This window comes from Armigeres subalbatus, chromosome 1 (genome assembly GCF_024139115.2).
Source record: "Armigeres subalbatus isolate Guangzhou_Male chromosome 1, GZ_Asu_2, whole genome shotgun sequence".
In the NCBI taxonomy this organism is placed as follows: Eukaryota; Metazoa; Arthropoda; class Insecta; order Diptera; family Culicidae; genus Armigeres; species Armigeres subalbatus.
The window spans coordinates 3,884,038-3,902,742 of NC_085139.1; the positions used below are offsets into that span (position 1 = coordinate 3,884,038).

Here is an 18,705-nt window from a genome sequence, read left to right on the forward strand (position 1 = left end):
TGAATGCCGCACTTTGTCTAGGCCCCTTATCCATAGCTTAGCTTTAATGACTTCCCACAAGGGATTAGTGATATCCGCAAAATTCTGTACGTGCGGACTGATGAATGCAGCCAGTCCCAAGAAGCTACGTAGCTCGGAAACCGTCTTTGGTTCACGGAAGTTGCGTATGCTCCTTATCTTGATATCATCAACGTGAAATCCGTTTTCATCGATTTCATAACCTAAGAATTTTAAGCGCGTTTGATCAAATTCACACTTGGAGCTATTCAAGTGAAATATTTGAAACCGTGGAGTTTGACCTTCATCTCCTCAAGCAAAGGGAGCCGGAAGTACTCACGATTGATTGCTCTGTTCGGACCCCGCATATTTACAACTAAGCGGAAATCGTCTTTTCCCTTAGGTACAGCCGACATTCCGCTTATCCAGTTTGGTGCAGATGTGACTTTCTCAATAATCCCCTGCGCTTCCATATCGTCAAGACGATTTCTCGCTGCTTCTCGAAACGCCGCCGGGACGTTGTAATAAGCGTTTCTTATTGGGGCTACTGTATTGTCTATCCTGAACTTTACGTATACTCCTGGCATTTTCGGGAAAGTCTTCGTCTTTTCGGGTTCTCTAGTTGATTGACGTCCGTACCGACATGCAACAGCCCCATATCACTGGCTGTCACACGCCCAAGAAGTGATCTCGATCCGTTCAGTATGACGTGGAATATCGCTATTATGGGTTGCGCATTGCGCTCTGTAGTAACGATTTGAGCTTCAAATGTGCATTCTATAGCCATTGGTGCTTGTGTACCATATGCATGGAGACACTTTGGATTAGATTGCTTAACAATCTCGAAACAAGCTATACCTGACTCATACTCTTGCTTTAGGCGAAACCAGTCCTTTCCGCCAATGACGTTCGCGTCCGCGCCCGAATCTATGAGCAGTTGTATGGGGCTTGACGAACCAATGTGACATTTCACCAAAACGTCTTGAAACGATAGTGTGTTCACGTACTGCAATAGGAGGAAATGTGAATGAAGGAATGAAAACTATTTGGGCCAATGTTATAACCGATTTTATTTGAATGATCTGATTATGGGTTCATTACCTGTACCTCATCCGAATGAATGTCACGGTTAGGAGATTCGCTTCTTTTGATTTCTAGTTGACGAACTCGGGTGTTTCGGCAAGTGACTGCATAGTGGCCACGTTCTCCGCAAGAATTGCAATTTCTGTTCAGCGCTGGGCACGGTAAGCTGGAATGCATTCGACCATTGCATCGTCGGCAGCGGGTACGACGTCCTCTATCCTGTGTATCCCGTCTATCCATTTGTTGGTTGCTTCGAAAGCGCTTTGTCTGTAGTCTGTCTCCTCTGTCATCTGTGCGCGAGCGTTTCCTAATTGAGCTTTGTTCCAACTGTCTTCGGTGCATGCGGCTCAGTGCCTGTACCTCGTTGCGCTCCACCACGGTTGTTTCCGCCTCATAAGCCTCGTCTCTGGTTGCCGCCTGCACAATATAATTGGTGGCGTGTCCGTAGGTTCTCGCCGCTTTGACCAAGTCCTTGTTCCTTAAGCCTTTTAACAGTTGCGCACGCACGAACCGGTCGTGGTCTACCGAGCTGTATCCACATAGTCTGACTTTCGCCATAAGGCGGGCATGAAAAGAAATGGCGGTTTCAGATCTCTGCTGCTTCATGTTTGAAAAGGCCTCTTGTTCCGCCGATGTGTCGGTAATCGACTGAAAGTAGTTTCCAATGTTTGCGACAAACCGGCGATAGCAGTTCGCATCCTTCAAGCTTGGCCTCAGCTTGGCGGCTCTTACTATTCCTTGAAGCTCGTATCCCATTGAAAGAAACAACAGTTGCGTTCTCCGGACTGGGTCGATAGCGTTACTGAGGGAGGCCGCGATCTCAAAATTTTCAATGTAGCGGTTCCATTCTTCCCACATTTGATTTGCAGCGACACCTGTAGGGAACGGCTTGATATTATCCCAACGAACGCTCGCCATGGCTGTTTGAGATCGGTCGTAGGGTGGAACGTACGTGCACCAATCTTCCTCGGCATCATTAGGAATGCGTCGCACTGTTTGCATAGAATCCAGTGTTTTTGTTATTCCGGAGAGCACATTCTCCATCCTTTGAAGTCGGTCTTCGTTAGTCACGAGACACTTGTTACCGGCATCTTCGAATAATGTAGAGAGTTGTTCACTGTTGTCTGCATCCGGGCACGTCGGCTTATCTGTCGGCGATGGATGCTCGTCAGTAACGCTAAAGTTGTAACTTCTTTCGCTGCTGCTGTAGTCATCTTCAATTTCTGGATCTGATCTCGATTCCTCCCACAGTTCATGGTCGGCTTCTTCAACGTCCAACGGTGACCCTGTATCCAGGTACCTCGGGGCACGAACGTATTTTCCGTTGCTCTCCATATCGCCTGTGACTCGTTGTTTGCACGTTCTGAAAACTGCGACATGTATGAGATCATAAGAATCTCTTGTTTTTTTGTTTTGTTTTGCGACAATACATTGTAGAGGAACGGGGTTGTCATTGATGGCTTACTTTGTTTTCAATTATGGCACAAATTTTAATGTGGCGGACACCCGGTCACGCTGCTAGACATTTTCCCTAAATATTTTTGTGCTTTCAAACAACAAAATTTTCAAAGTTGCGGACATCCGGTCGCGCTTGTTGACTCTTTCATGTGTACATATTTTATGATTATGGTTAAAGCACATTGTTCTTGGAATAAAACAAACTTGACGACTTGCGCCGTGGGCAAGGCTGCGGACATCCCGTCACGCAAGGGGACATTTTTTTCGCCGCCATGTTTTTTTGTTTTAAACGAACCGAATTTTCAAGCTTGCGGACATCCGGTCACGCTAGTGGGCATGTTTCATTATTGTGGCCAAAGCACATTGTTCAAGGGATGAAACAAAACTTGACTACTTGCGCCGTGGGCAAGGTTGCGGACATCCGGTCACGCTGGAAGACATTTAACTTTTTTTTTCTTTTTTTTTGTTTGTTTTGCAAACAGAATTTTGAGGTTGCGGACATCCGGTCACGCTAGTGAGCATGTTTTATGACTGTGGCCATTATTTATGACATGAGAAAAAACATTTGACTACTTGCGCCGTGGGCAAGGCTGCGGACATCCGGTCACGCTAGTGGACATGTTTTATAATTGTGGACAAAGCACATTGTTTTCGGGACGCGATTTTTTTTTCGCGTCGCCTGGTGATTCCTTCCCCAAATAATACCTATTCCGAGTGGAGCCATTTTGTTTTATTCGTTATAAGCGTTGACTCCTGGCAGGATCGCCAAAATGTGGGTACTCGTTTGGCTTGGGGAAAAGGAATCACCAGGAGACTGTGTGGATTCTCACGAGTATGGTGACTTACCTGTTGAAGCGTCGTACGAGGAGTGTGCCGCGAAACTGTGGTCGACATGAGTTGTTTGCCACTCAAGAGTTGGTTGTGCTGATTATGTCGACATTCAGCGATGCGCTTAGATTCAGCGCCATGCACACTTATTGCGAGGGGTAAGCCTGTACTTATTCGTTACTTGAGTCACACTAGTGAACTGTGAAATCGCTCCATAAGAATAAAGTACGTACATAATCAAAATTATCTGGATCTGGTTCAATCGATATTCGACGCTCCCCAGCCTGTTGGGGTGATATCGGAGGCGCTGAAGGGTCGTGACGTAATGTTGTTGACAGGGAGAACTGCCTAGGGCGTGGTGGGATTTAGCAGTGGGCTCTGCTAAAATCCCTCCCAAAAAAAACACAAGTGCCCGTAAGCGGACTCTATCAAAGCGACTGTGTGCCGCTTCAAAAGCACAAGCCCAGGGAGTGCCAATTGGCATGTGGAGTGTCCCTACTTCGGTAGGGTAGCGCGTGAGCTGCTTCGGCAGGGAGTGAGTGATCTGGTTGTGCTGAGGCAGGAGTGTCATAGCGTGTCGCCGCCGCTATTGTCACCTCGAAGCGCAGCAGAAGTCTGAGTATGGACTGCACATGCTGAGGTAGGAGTCGAGGTATCCCATCGACACCTCGAGGCATTGCAGTGGAGTGTTAGAGTGAGCACCCGAAAAAGGGTCACATGGAGCGAATGGTCTTTGGAGAAGCTGCTTCGGCGGCAGGGTAGCAGTGGGTTGTACCCACACACCTACAGTTGTGCACATGTGGTGCATGGGGAGTGTCCCTGCTTCGGCAGGGTAGCGTGTGGTCTGCTTCGGCAGTGGTGTGATCGATCTGCTCGTGCTGAGGCAGGAGTGTCGTAGCGTAATATCTGTAGGCCCAGGCAGTTACCGCTATCGACACCTCGAAGCGCAGCAGAAGTCTGAGTATGGACTGCACATGCTGAGGTAGGAGTCGAGGTGCGAACTCGACACCTCGAGGCATGGCAGTGGAGTGTTAGAGTGAGCACCCGAAAAGGGTCACATGGAGCGAATGGTCTTTGGAGAAGCTGCTTCGGCGGCAGGGTAGCAGTGGGTTGTACCCACACACCTACAGTTGTGCACATGTGGTGCATGGGGAGTGTCCCTGCTTCGGCAGGGTAGCGTGTGGTCTGCTTCGGCAGTGGTGTGATTGATCTGCCCGTGCTGAGGCAGGAGTGTCGTAGCGTAATATCTGTAGGCCCAGGCAGTTACCGCTATTGACACCTCGAGGCATGGCAGCGGAGCGCCCGGGAGAGCATCCAAGTAAGACTCAAATGGAGTGAATGGTGTGCGAGCACCCAAGTCAGTCTCGCGTGGGACGAGTGCCTGTGTGAGCGATAATGAGCGAGTACGCTTAGTACTGCCGTCCCCCAGAAGTAGTACTGCGAGGTAGTTCCTGGGGGAAACGATGGTGGAGCCCAAGGGAGTTTAGTCGGTATTACCGGTATGGTCGAGTCCGACACTCCAGTACACTTCCGTGTGGTAGTTTGGCAACTACAATGCACGTGTACTGGGTTAGTGTGTGTAAATGCATTCTCCCTTGTAAAAAAAAAATAAAAAAAAAAAATAAAAAAAAAAAAAGACTTTTTTGCTATCTGAACTGAATAGACAGCAAAACCCTTTCACTTCAATTTGCACGATGCAATTCTAAAACGAGTAGATGAGCGTCGAGACATCAAGAGATGAGATGGCTTCAAAGTAAAGAAAGGTAATTTTCGAATTCTCGCAATTTTCGATCGCTTCCCGTCACCAGCTGATTAAGTTTGTTTTAGTTCCGATCCACACATCATTTTCTGAATCTGACGGGAACAATGCTTCATCTTCATAGAAGAGTTGTAAGCTATGGACCAAAAACAGAGAAATGCGTCGTAGCTTGAATAATTTCATCAATAAGGAGCATGCTCTGTTTGAAGTAACTGATGAACTAGTATCGAGTCTGGAAAAGGTTTTCATGGCATTGAAGTCCATTAAAACCACTTCGATTGATATACCCAACCAGCGACTGTAAGATTTTCATACACTTCTGTATAGAACTTACCAAAACCTGTATAAGAACTGGGCATATGCAACATTGTTAGATTCTTATACAATATAAGATTACAAACAAAAATTGTAAGAAAAGCTTGCGAAATTGTAAGGTTCATATAATATTTATAAAAGAATCTAGCGTTCTCGCATATGCCCAGTTCTTATACAGGTTTTGGTAGGATCTTATACAGAATTGTTTGAAAATCTACCAATCACCGGTTGAGCGAGCGGATGTTCTCTGATTTTAATTCTGAAATAACTAATAAGAATTATTTATTGTCGGATTCAAGCATCAACGCCTTAACATTTATTAAACCGTACACTGAAAATATTATACACGCCCATGCCACTAGTTCCACACATGAATTTTCACTAGTTGAGAAACATACCAAAATAACGTGTAATTCCAGTTCCAAATGTCAAAAATCGAAACGTTCGATACATTTGATCCACGAGAGGAACAAAAGTGAAAAACACGTTGAATCGGTATATGGATTGTTTTTATGGGAGATGTCAGAATTGGTACCTAAGTTTTTTTTTTTTCGAACTCCAAAATATAAACAAGTTTACGAAGAATAATAAAAACCCTCTACTCTGAATTTTTTTAATGAAACATTTTTCACATTTATTGATCATTATTGTTTTATAAGACCCAAAAAGATGACACTGCTTTTATGAATTGGCATTATGAAGCCCTGCTGGAACTCAAAACTTGCTCCGTGCCGATACAACAAATAACTGGCCAATCATCCATTTATCTTTAAATCTGTAAATTCGATCATGTTTTAAAAAGAATAATATTATAGAAAAATAGATTCTGGACCTACCTTTATATTAATCTGATAGTAAAAAATTACCGTCACCGTTTCCAAATCACGCTGCATTTTCTTCTCGATTTTCTTGATTTCGAACTCCTACTTGACAAAGAGGATCAGCAAACTGAACCTCTAGAAAATGATGTTCAAAACACGTTAGAATGAACGGGATTGGCAAGTGGTGTCGATTCAGAATTATTTCAGATGATTTTAACGTGGATCGTTAGTCAAAATGAAAAATTATAAAACACGTTAGATTCCAATGAGAAGAAGCATTGGAGCTATCGTGGATCATTAGTGAAAATTGCGTGTAATGAAACACGTTAGATCTACGTGGAAAAGAACATTGAATAAGCGTTTAGATTATTTTCAGTGTATTACAAGCAGCCCGGTGGCATCCCGATCTCACACAGTAGGTTTGTTTTACAGCCAACATTGCGCGACCGTATCCCACCGACAGTTTTGTATCCTAAAGAGAATCATATGTGATGTTAGTAAACAAAACACATACTATCATGAATTTTACACTGAGATGTTGCAAATATGCAAAACAAAAAAACATGGCTGCAAAAACATGGCGTCGTGCCACCCACCGGATTGCAAGCGAGTAGACAAGGGGCGAGGCGTTAGTAAATTGAACTGATACATATTTTACCATTCTTACAAATGTAATAAATATATGAAATTGAAATTTGCAAGTATTTTTATTTTTATCCCGGGATCCCGGGATATCCCGGGATAACGAAAAATTTAATCCCGGATTCCGGGATTTTTTATAGTCCGGGAAACAAGACCCTCTAATATCAATGTCATCGGCGAAACCAAGTAGCTGAACGGATTCGTGTTTTGAACGAAGAGGAGCTCAGGGAAATTGGATGGAATTTGGACGAGTTCCGTGAGAAGGCGTTATTTATAAGAATCGGAAAGTCATTTAGCTTTGTTTCCATTCTATCGGGAAGGTACGGCCGAGCAAAGGTTTATTTATCAAATTCAGGAACCGGAATTTTACATATGGCGAAAGTTTTCCCAACATCATGAGATCTCAATCCAACGCAACCTAGGTTCCGCCTCACCCAGGTGTCTGTTTGCAGATTTACGTATCTACTAAAAAAGATTGATGTTGATATACTCCCATCATGGGAGTCTCATCACTCTATTTACATCATGTTTTGTAGGCCTTATAAAGACATGGCGATTCGGTCGCTCACCGCTTCATCTGTGTCTTCACTGATTAATCTAGAAGAGAGCTGAATTTGGATTTGTGCTTATTATAACTAACCATCAAATAAGTACGCAATTTTTCTCATAGTTTTCAATAGTTTATATTTTAACATTTGAATTTGATCGCTCCAACATGCTATTTGTTCTCAGTTTAAAAATCACTGGTATTATTATCTTACGTAAAAGTGTTAGATTTATAAAATAATGTTACACAAAATTATTATCAGGTATTTTTTGTCGAATACTTTAAAACTTAATCGAATAAATATGTTTTGTTTTTCAAACGTTTTACAAATCTACAAACTAAAAACTAAACTCTAAGTAGCAATTGCTAATGGTACGCTTCAATCGCTGTCCACACTGCTTTGGCTGTTGGGCAAACCGAACGACGCTAAAAGAAAATAAACAAAAAACGGGTTAAGCTTCATCCGACTCCCACTCTGATAGAAGGAGATCTCCGGATCGCTTACATTTAATGCGCCGAATGTCACGAATATACTGCATCAGATCATTCCGTTCGACATCGCTGGAACACCGCACTACCGCCGTCGATATGATCCCGATTGCATTTTCCAGCAAACGCTTGGCCATTCGGCGGTTCGGCATTGATATCGTCATCGTGACGGGATCGATGTCACACCGGCGGCTGCCGGACTCTTCTTTAATAGCTAGGTCTCCGGAAGGTTGCGAATGAAGAAGCGGTCCCGAATGGTAACGCATGATCTTTTTGCCACGTTTTGGTTCCATGGCTTGTGTGGCTTTTCGTTTCCGAATAGATTCTTCCATTACGGTCTTCTCCTCGTTTAGCTTGTCCCGCTTGATGTTTGTGCAGATCTTAATTTGGAATATTTGACGGCCGAGAATCCGTCCGGTTTGATCCTCTAGTGTGAAAACCAGGGCCGTTGCCCGGCGATTTATGTTTCGACAGGAATTTTGACAAACGAATTCTAGTGTGATGCCTCCTCTGGGTGAGTATCCCATCGGAACCAAAACTGCCAGGCGTTCATCGAAGGTTTTTCCATCTTTTGTTCCTGTGTAGTTGACCTGCTCGTTTTTACAACGAACAACATGTGTTTTTATGTAATCGTGCATGTCTTGATTGTCACTGCACCGATGATTATCACACCGTGATACAGGCAGATGACGATCTTCCGGTGCCGAACAGACTAACATGGCGCGAACGGTTGTGTTCCGGTCGATGGACGACAATAAAGTAACATTGAATGTACAAGTGTTACCCATTTTTACGAACAGCTTTTTGAGTCTATCCGAATACATCCAACTAGTTTTATCGCTGGTTTCACTTGGTAAACTGACCTGGAAGTTAATCCAGGGCAACGTCATCGATTCAACCGATGGAAATTGACGTAGATGTTCTAAATTGGTGGATGTTGGCTTGGCATTTTCTATTTCACTGGTCAAAACTTCTACATCGATAGTTTCACCTGGTGCAAGATTTTCCAAACTTTTCAATGAAATAGGCAACTCATAATCTTGTGAACCAGTGGAAAAGTCGCCAGTTTTAAGAATATTACTTGCATCATTTGCATAAGTTTGACTGTTGAAAAGCTCCAAAGTTTGGCTATCCCAGTCTTTCAGCTCATAATTTGAGGGCTGCTGCTGCAACTGCTGCTGTTGATTGTTAAAATTCCAATTAGATGTGACGAAATTGATTTGCATTGGAGAAGCGCTTCCACTTACCGAATTTCCTGTGAGCGGAAACATCTCCTCGTCGCTGGCAACTCTGAAAGCGTAAGAAATTCTGAATTAATTTAACAATATCAACGAATATTCGTTCAAAACCTACTCTACTTCCTCGTTGTAAGAGTCAATTTTCAAATCCTGCGAGTCCACCATTTTCAGTTGAAATTTAAATGCGACGAAAAATGCCACTTTCAGCTGCTGCCGAGTGGAAGAACCGCCGCCACCGATTTCGTCTGAAATTATTGTGAAATACATGTAAGCAAATACGTGTTAAGAACTATCGATATAATGCTTGTAGTGGTGCGATGCCAATGTAATGATGCAACATTTTGTTTTGCTGTGAGTTGCATACGCACTTGGCGACAGCACCAAACAAAACAAAACGATGCATTCCCTGCGTGCAACAAGATCTTCTTGCCAAGATCAAAAAATTCGCCCGTTTTGTGCTAATAGCATTTATTTCTTTATTTTATCGCGTGCAAACGTAACCAATAAAATATTTTCCTGAAATTCAATTCTGATTGAAGTTTACTGCTGCCATGTTCTTCTCCATTATTCGTTGCGAATGTGTGTGTGCCAGCATGGTGAACATTCGAGGAGTTGCTGTCACTTTTTTTTACCTTTTTCAGTAAGAATGCCAAACATGTTCGCACAGGTTTTCAAGGTTGTTGTTGTTGTTCGAGTGCGTGAAGTTTGAATTTCACTTTTTTGCGGAAAAATATTTGCAAACCAGCTGATCTTCGTACTAATGCAACATTTCACTTCTAATTGTTATTCAGGTTATTATCAAGATAATATTTTATTGATTCTTATCGGAATTTGATGGTTTATGTAGTAAAATTTTCTCTTTCCTAAATCCAAATTTTCCTCCATTTTCAATCATCGGATGAGTCACTGATTTTGATAGGGAGAACATTAGAAAACTTTTCCTTGTAAAATGGCGTCTGTACCCGCGGTCACAATACGCGATTTCCGATTCTTAGTTCCAAAAATGAGCAACGATTCCAAACGATTCCCCAGCTCTTTCCGGTGCTACGTTTTCTTCCGGTGGAATTTCCAACTTACCTTAGCTCAAAGTTTTTTCGACAGGTTCCACCTTGGTTTTTACGAACTGTGACCACTTATACGTGAATCTTGAAAACAAGAATACTTAATTAACAACAAACAAATTACAACTTTCCGGCTAAATTAGTTTTTTTGTTTGAGCACCGGAGAAATTATTGCACAAGACTGATTAAGCGGACTGGCGGCAGCCGACTGACGGAACGCATACTGTCTTATTTTGGCATTATGTGTGACAGAATGTACACGGTAAATGATTCTTGAGAATATTGTTAAGAATAATGCACTGTAAATGGTAGTGATACAAATACAGCAAAAATAATATTGATTGAGTTTGATGCACTGAAATGGAAAAAATATCGCCTGTTTTGTGATGAAATTTATTTTCGTGGAGATACAGAAGTAGACACGGTGTTCAAACAATAATAAACTCTTGAATATGGTTTGGATCTAGATTGATTTGAATTGGATTTGGATTTGATTGTATTAGGTTTGGGAAGTGATGAACTTTGTACTACACTTAAAAATCACTTTAATAAAGAATAAAAAAAAAAAATACGATTGGGATTAACTACACACTTAAATCATTTCACAGATTTCGGTGAATTTCACCGAAATCTCAACAGCAGATTTGTTCGGTAATTATTTCACCGATTTTCTGCGGTATTTTCCTTTTTTCAACTGTCAAGACCACCAAAAAACCTGTAAAAATTTTACCGAACAGTTCTGTTGTTGAGATTTCGGTGAAATTTCACAGAAATCTGCGATTTATTTTAAGTGTGTACGTAACGCAAAAATTAAGCATTTCCAATCCCCCACACACGTTTTGAATGAAACATCTAAAATTTTTGTATGGATCGTCACACTTTGCTCAATCCCCCTCCCCTCTCTAAGCGTTACGTAATTTGTGGACGCTCCCTTGGATATTAATTTAGAAAAGGTTTGGATTAGACTTGGATTAATTTGGTATGAATTTGATTTGTATTTGATTTGCATTTGAATTGTATTTGAATTTGGACTCGAATTGGACTGGATTCGGATTGAATTTGGATTATATTCGGATCTCTATTGGGTTTGAATTGGATATGATTGAATTTAGATCTGAACTGTTTTTTATTGAATTTGAATTGGAGTCTAATTGACTTTTCCCTGTAGTATTCAGAGCAAGCGGCTAATGATTTTAGTTTGTATAATTAATTCTAGACTATGAATTGATTCTGCTATTACGGATAGTACATTAAACATAAGCAATCAAGTATACCAATCGTGAAATCACATATTTCGCGTGCCCCAATTCACCGTATAATGTGGCAAGTTTTACATTAGACTTGATTCGAATTCTCAATTTTGCATATACGCTAATACTGATCTCTATCGTGAAAGAATATGTGCATAATTGAGTATTTGAGAGTATGGAGAGCAACATATTGAATTTTCTGACGAACTTTGCTTCATTTAAGCGTGTGCCAATGAATTGGTAGCTTGTGAGGGGCTGGGAGAGGTTGCGCGGCGGGGTATGGCAATGCTAGCGCATTGCTGCCACCGCAGTGTAAGATGGTGTTGGTAGCGCCATCGGGTTGAGTAGCAACGACGAAGATTGCACCGGCAGTTTGTTGTCGAATTTTAAAACGAACAGTCGCACCGCTCTTCAACGGCGGATTCCATTCAGCCGTTTTCGGCTGGAATACGACATTCCCGTCAAAAGTTTTTATTCGCTCAATCGATTCTTTACTTTATTTAAGGACATTTCTCCCAAAGAACCCACATTTTTTGACGTGTCTGAGTATTATCTAATTTGAAACAAAAAATTTAAAAGTGCTGGGTTCTTCGGAAAGGTTGACCTTAAATAATCCAAAGAATCGATTGGGATAATAAAACGATATACAATTTTTGAAGAGAAAGGTCAATTGTATTTACTCTGGATTTGGATTTGGATATTATTTTGATTGGATTTGGTTTTAATTTAGATTTGGATTAGATTTAGTTTTGTATTGTACTTGAATAGATTTGGATTTGAATGTGAATTTGTATTGAATTTGAACTCGATTTGGATTGTATTTGGATTTGTTTTGAACTGAATTTTGATTGTATTTGGTTAGAACTTGATTTGTTTTGGATTGGATTTGGGTTGGACATGGATTGGATTTGGATTGAATTGTGATTGAATTTGAATTGTATTTTGATTTGATTCAGATTGTATTTGGATTTGATTTGGATTGAATTGGTATTTCGATCGAATTTTGATTGGATTTGGGTTGGATTTGAATTTGGAACTGTGCGCTGATTGAAAAATTAATAGCGGCGGCGTGGCGGCGTCACACCGTTGGTAATCGGCGGTACCGGCGCGGCGGCTTGGATCGGCGTGGGCTTATTTCAAGTTAAAAAAATTCACTTGTCATAAGACGAGTTAATACAATCCCATTGATTCCACCACTTAATTGTATCTTGACAGATACGTATTTCGACCTCAACAGTAAGGCCGTCTTGAGTGTCTCGTACTTGACTCGAGTTAAGATACAATTAAGTGGTGGAATTCAATGGGATTGTATTAACTCGTCTTATGACAAGTGAAGACATTCCACTAAAAAGCTCAAAATAATTTTCTTATCAAAAGAAATTTTCAATTTTTTTTTCACAAATTCCTCCATGAATTCCACCAGGAAGTCCTCTGAAGCTGCTCCAGGAATTGTTCCGAAACTTCTTCGGGGATTTCCTCCTTCGTCCAAGAATTCCTCCAGAAATTCGTACAGGAATTTCGCCGAATGGTCCTCCAGGAGTGTCCCCGAAAGATCCTCCGGAAGTTCCTCCAGCAGCTCCTCCTGAAGTTCCTCCGGGAGCTCCTCCAATAGTTTCTCTGGAAGTTCATCCAGGAATTCCTTCGAAATTTCCTCCAGAAATTCCTCTGGTAGATCCTCCAGAAATATCTCCGGAAGTTCCACCAGGAATTATTTCGGAAGTTCCTCCAGGAATTTCTCCGAAAGTTCCTCCGGAAGCTCCTCCGAAACCTCCTCCAGGAGTTTCTCTGGAAGCTCCTCCAGGAGTCCCTCCGGAAGCTCCTCCAGAAGTCCCTCCGGAACAGTGTTGGGAAATGTACAGTAAAACACTGTGATTTTGCGAATGTTTCAAATTTCACGCACCGCACAAACCGAAACAGTTTCCAAAAAAAATGTACGCCTCATTGTGACATTTTTTGCCGATGAGGCAAACTGTTTGTATGCTGCTGCGTGAGAATCGAGCCGTCGGTGCGCTCAGCATTTGCATGATCGAGTTTAATTGCCTGTGACGCAAAGCCTAGAAAGAATGCTAGCCGTTTTTACTAATTCATTAGTTCTAGTCTCTAAAATGAGCAAGGAGTAATGGAATGATCATTTACCATCAAAAACGGTCATACGTCGTGAAATTAGTGTACAGAAATATTCATTATAGGAGAGAAAATGATAAAAATCTTGTGCTAACTGTCTTCTGCTTGGTCATGGATGCTGCTTTTTGACTGCGTGGCAGAATGAATGATAAAAATAAATGACAACCGTTCCCGTCCTTGCTCCGGAAGCTCCTCCTGGAGTCCCTCCGGAAGCTCCTCCTGGAGTCCCTCCGAAAGCTCCTCCAGGAGTTCCTCTGGAAGCTCCTTCAGTAGTTCCTCCGGAAGCTCCTCCATGACTTCCTTCACAAGTTTCTCCGGAAGTGTTTCGAGAGTTCCTTCGAAAGTTTCATCAGTAGTTCCTCCGGAAGTTTCTCCAGGAGTTTGTCTGGATGGAGCCTCTGGAATTTATCTAGGAATTCCTCCAGAAGTTCCTCCACGCGTTAAGCCGAAAGTCCCTCCAGGAACTCGTTCGGAAGTTGCTCCAAGTATTCTTCCGGAAGCTCCTCCAGGAATTCTTTTGGTAATTCCTTCAAAAACGTTTCAGGAATTCCACCAAAAGTTCCTATATGAATGCTTCAGGATGTTTGCTCAGGAAATCCCCGGGAAGTCCTGTAACTTCTTAAATAATTACTCATTACAATTTCTCCTAAAATTTTCTCTGGAATTCTTCCAAAAACTCTCCCAAGAACACTTGATAAATTACTTCGCATACTCTACAGAAATTACCACGAAGGCTCTCAATATATTTCTTCTGAGTTCCTTCCGAAATTCTCTCTCTCGGGAATCCTTCCGGATAGTTGTCCAGGAATTTTTGAAGAACTTCGAATGGAAATTAAATAGCGAAATCTAGATCTAGAAAATCTTAAGCGCATTCCTACCTCAAAATTTCTCCAAGGATTCTCCCGGAAAGTCGTTCACAAATAAATTATCTTGGAAATTATTCCTCCGGAAGTTTGTTTAAGAGTTCTTCCGATTTTTTTTCCAAGGCAATTCCCACGGAAACTTCTGACGAATTCGCCCAGAAAAACCTATTGGATTTTCTCAGGAAATTTCCCGGAAAACTCTTCCGACATATTATAGGGAAATTACTTCGGAAATTCTCCAACTTTTTACTCCAGACGCTTCTTTAGAAAATCTCCAAGAAGTATCTTTCACCTACAAGAATATCCGTAAAACATCTTTCAAAGACTATTCCAGAAATATCTCTATATGTTCCCCTGGAAATCTCTCTAGAAAATTCCTCAAGGAACTGCTTTGGGAAATTCTTCCCTTATTTTCTGAATAATTAAATGTCAGGTGCATTTTGTTTGAACAAATATTGTTTTGTTTGACCGAGCATACGTTGTACAACAAGTGGTTCCCCAACAAACAATTCAGGCTGAATAAGCTACTTTTTTTAGCTAGAAAAGCCTGATTTGAATTATATAGGGTATCTGTTCCCATATTAATAACAGCCCGTATTATAATCCCAACCGTCGATAGACTAAATAAAAAATCAATTTAATTACAATTTCTCACATCATAGGTACACAATACTGGATGGAGCACATTCTTGAATGTTTTGAATATTATTCAAGATTTTGTTTAAGTAATGTTCGAAGAGTACCTGAATGGCGATGTGGCAGACAACGGTGGCAGTATGGTAATGAACCTGGAAGCGGCTCCACCCCAGTACTCCGAATTCCAGTACCCCGAAGGCCATTATCCCGAAGGCCACTACCCCGAATGGGACAGTACCTCGAAAATCATTACCCCGAATGGTACACTACCCCGAAATTCATTACCCCGAAAGGCCAGTACCCCTAAAATATTTCGATTGTAGCTTTCCAGTATCTTTTTTCACACTCACAGATATCGATGAATCCAAAACGACAATCTTTGCAAAGAATAAAAAAGAGTTAGAGTTACTTGGAAAAACGCATTGAAGATTTAACCAACTGTTCAATCAACAATGTTGATTTTTCATCTGTTTAACTTAAATTGTCATTCCACCCCATCATTACCAAGAAAACTACTATTCTACGAAATATAGTAAGGGGGTGATAATGTCTCTTTAAATAGGAGGTATTTGCAGAGGAGATAATGCTTTCTTCAAATGAACGCATTTGCCCGGTATAAGGTGAACAGAGGAGATGATGCCTTCTTTGAATGGACGCGTCTGCCCGGTATAAGGCGGATAGAGGAGATAACGCCTTCTTCAAATGAATGCGTTTGAGGTATAAGGCGATCAGAGGAGATTATGCCTTCTTTAAATGTACGCGTTTGCTCGGCACCAGGCACACAGAGGATAGACGGCCTTTTTATTACCTTACCGGTATAAGGCGATCAGATGGGATAATGCCTTCTTTAAATTAATCCTTTTTCCCTGTACAAGGTACACAGAGGAGATAATGACAACGCTTCTTTCCTAAGACAAACAGAGCTCTCTCTCTCACCTACACACAATATATTACTCACTCACTACCTATACCTTACTACCTCTTCCTCACTAATCATTACTCACTCACCTACTCTTACCCACTCACCTGCTCTCAGTCACTCACTTACTCTCAATCTCTTAATCACTCCTACACAGTAAAATATTCTGAAAATTAGCCACGACGGAAATCCTTACTGAATGTAAAATTTGGTAACAGAATGTGTACTAGATCATAATTTTTGATTTCTGTGATGTAAACGATAAAATCGTTGATACTTCATGATACTTCAACATGACTTAATTTTACATGCGTCTAACGGAAACCTTGTTGTGCGAGAACGTGGCTGTCAAAACAAATCAAAACAAATCCCATTCCATTTCATGCAAACCGCAGCTGGCGCTTATTTTATTCATATAAGCATCAATCAAATTGACATATTCGGATGTTTGTACAAAGTGGCCCTCATAACGCAGCATTTCATCGCTGTAACTCAATGGTTTTATAACATCCCTTCGAGAAATCTGTGATGTATTCAGTATACTGAGTCTCAAACATTCGCGTCTCGAAGAAGTTTCCGTGTCATGTAAATTTAAGTTATCGTTCAGTCTGATGAAGAATAATCAAATCGACAGAACGCTTAACTTGATACTCTTTGGTCAGCTCGCTTTCAAGAAGTTGAAATGCACGAGTGGCTAATGAGGTGGCCTCTCACTCTGTGGATTGAAGTTCGATTCCCATGTTGGTCGCATTTTTTTATTTTCTTATAAAAATATAAACTCGTAAATTACAGCACGTGTAAATTTAAAATAACCTATAACCTTACGTTGCTTAACACGGAGGTCAATTTGTTACATCTACTTGAACGGAAATTTACAGGTTTCGTTCGAACTGTGTACTGACTCACTTACTCTTATAATCAGTACTGCAAGGTCGTGATCTTCATAAGACAGAGAGCAACGCGCTTTTTTCTACATTTGGCGACCAAATAAAAGAATCGTGGGTTCTTTGACCAATTTTGCATGAAAAGCAGTCATGAAAGGATGTTGTATTTCTAAATTATTTTAATAGATATATGCAGAGAACAATAACCGGACGATAAATTAATCAGATTCCTTAGATCCAATGAGTTAAAAGCGGCAATAAACACAATAATAAAGTAGAAATTGCAAACTTTCATTTCCAGTCACGGAATAAAAATCGGTGGAGAGGATCATCGCGGGGCTCTTCCCACGTCACTACCCAAGCCCCTGCCCTCCCTTTGTGGAGCTGCCAGGAGCCAGGGTGGCCGACGAGGGAAGAGTAACTGTGGCGGAACTTGCGGGGATTGTCCCTTAGTGTAGGTAAGGCGCCAGGACCAGATGGTATTCCGAACCTGGCCATCAAAGCGGCCATTGCTGAGGCTTCCAAAAGGGTAAGTCGACCGTAGACGCTATCTTGTCGGTTACCAAATCCGCGGAGATAGCTATCCAGCGTAAGAGGAGGTGAGTTCGCTATTGTGCAGTAGTGACTCTCGACGTGAGGAATGCTTTCAATAGTGCCAGTTGGGCAGCTATTGCAGATGCGCTCCTGCGTCTTGGAATTTCCGAGTACCTGTACAAGATTCTCGGAAGCTGTTTCCAGAATCGAGTACTAATATACGACACGGAGGCGGGTCGGAAGTGCGTTGACATAACCTCAGGGGTTCCGCAAGGTTCCATACTGGGTCCGGTGTTATGGAACGTCATGTACGACGGTGTCTTGAGGTTGAAGTTCCCGGTGGGCGTGGTAATCGTCGGCTTCGCTGACGATATTACGCTGGAGGTCTACGGCGAATCGATCGAAGAGGTGGAGTTTGGTGGAGTGTGGAGGAGTGGATGAGTTCCAGGAAGTTAGAACTAGACCTGTGCGCCGGTCATATCATCGGCGGCGGCGGCGGCGGCGTGGTGGTCACTTTTGCCCTGGCGAAGACGGCGTCGCGGCGGCGCGCCGTAGCGTTGTATCGGCGGCGGAGGCGGCGGCGGCGTGAACTGGCGTGGATGAAAAAATCAATGGCTGAAAAATCAATTTTACCGTAGATTTTGGATTAACGTGGAATCGCCGCATAAAACCGACTTCAGTGGATTAAAATTGCAATATTCTGCGTTTGCGGATCATCAAACAGCACATTCAAAATAGTCAATTGCCGGCGATACTAATCAATACCTGATTTCAAAATTTTATTTGAATTACCACTATTTTGTTACTCTTTGATTTTGATTAATCAAATTTAACAATAAATCCTGCTTCATTTTTTCGTGACCCCAAAGTGTTAAGAATTAGATTTCGGTGTCATAGAACAAATTGGTAATAACTTTTTTCAAAAGTTATTTCCAATTTAGGATTTAGATACATTTCAGTCGTTTGGATCTCAAAATAACTAAGTTTCAGAATAAAATCTAAAATTTTCCTGAAATTTGCCTAAATATGCCCACAAAGCTCTTGGTGAAGTTTCTGAAAGAATTTCTGGAGGAAACTATGATTTTTTTTTAATTTCTACAGGCATTTCTCAGTAAATTTCATTAGGAATTCCTTCGTAAAATCCTATGACAATGTCTGCAGAATTTTTCTATTTCAGAAAGAATAAACCATTCAGGTTCTCTTTAGGGAATTCCTTTAGTAAAACATAAAATATTCCTGCAGGAATTCATTCTGAAA

At 41.6% G+C, this 18,705-nt stretch overlaps 1 protein-coding gene across 4 annotated transcripts; it reads right to left on the reverse strand.

Moving 5' to 3' along the window:
- Positions 1–7,561: 7,561 nt before the first annotated feature.
- LOC134208001 (cellular tumor antigen p53-like) lies at positions 7,562–10,450 on the reverse strand. 4 transcript variants are annotated; one of them, XM_062684106.1, is made up of 5 exons: positions 10,255–10,450; positions 9,293–9,422; positions 9,187–9,229; positions 7,956–9,114; positions 7,562–7,876 (listed from the first exon to the last, which is right to left on the reverse strand). In XM_062684106.1, exons 2-5 carry the CDS (start codon positions 9,340–9,342, stop codon positions 7,830–7,832), a joined length of 1,299 nt encoding a protein of 432 aa, XP_062540090.1. In that variant the 5' UTR covers positions 9,343–9,422; positions 10,255–10,450; the 3' UTR covers positions 7,562–7,829. The 4 variants fall into 4 exon arrangements, with proteins under 4 accessions (XP_062540090.1, XP_062540089.1, XP_062540088.1 ...); XM_062684105.1 differs by having other exon boundaries at positions 7,956–9,117; XM_062684104.1 differs by lacking the exon at positions 7,562–7,876 and having other exon boundaries at positions 7,883–9,114.
- Between the last annotated feature and the right edge of the window lie 8,255 nt (positions 10,451–18,705).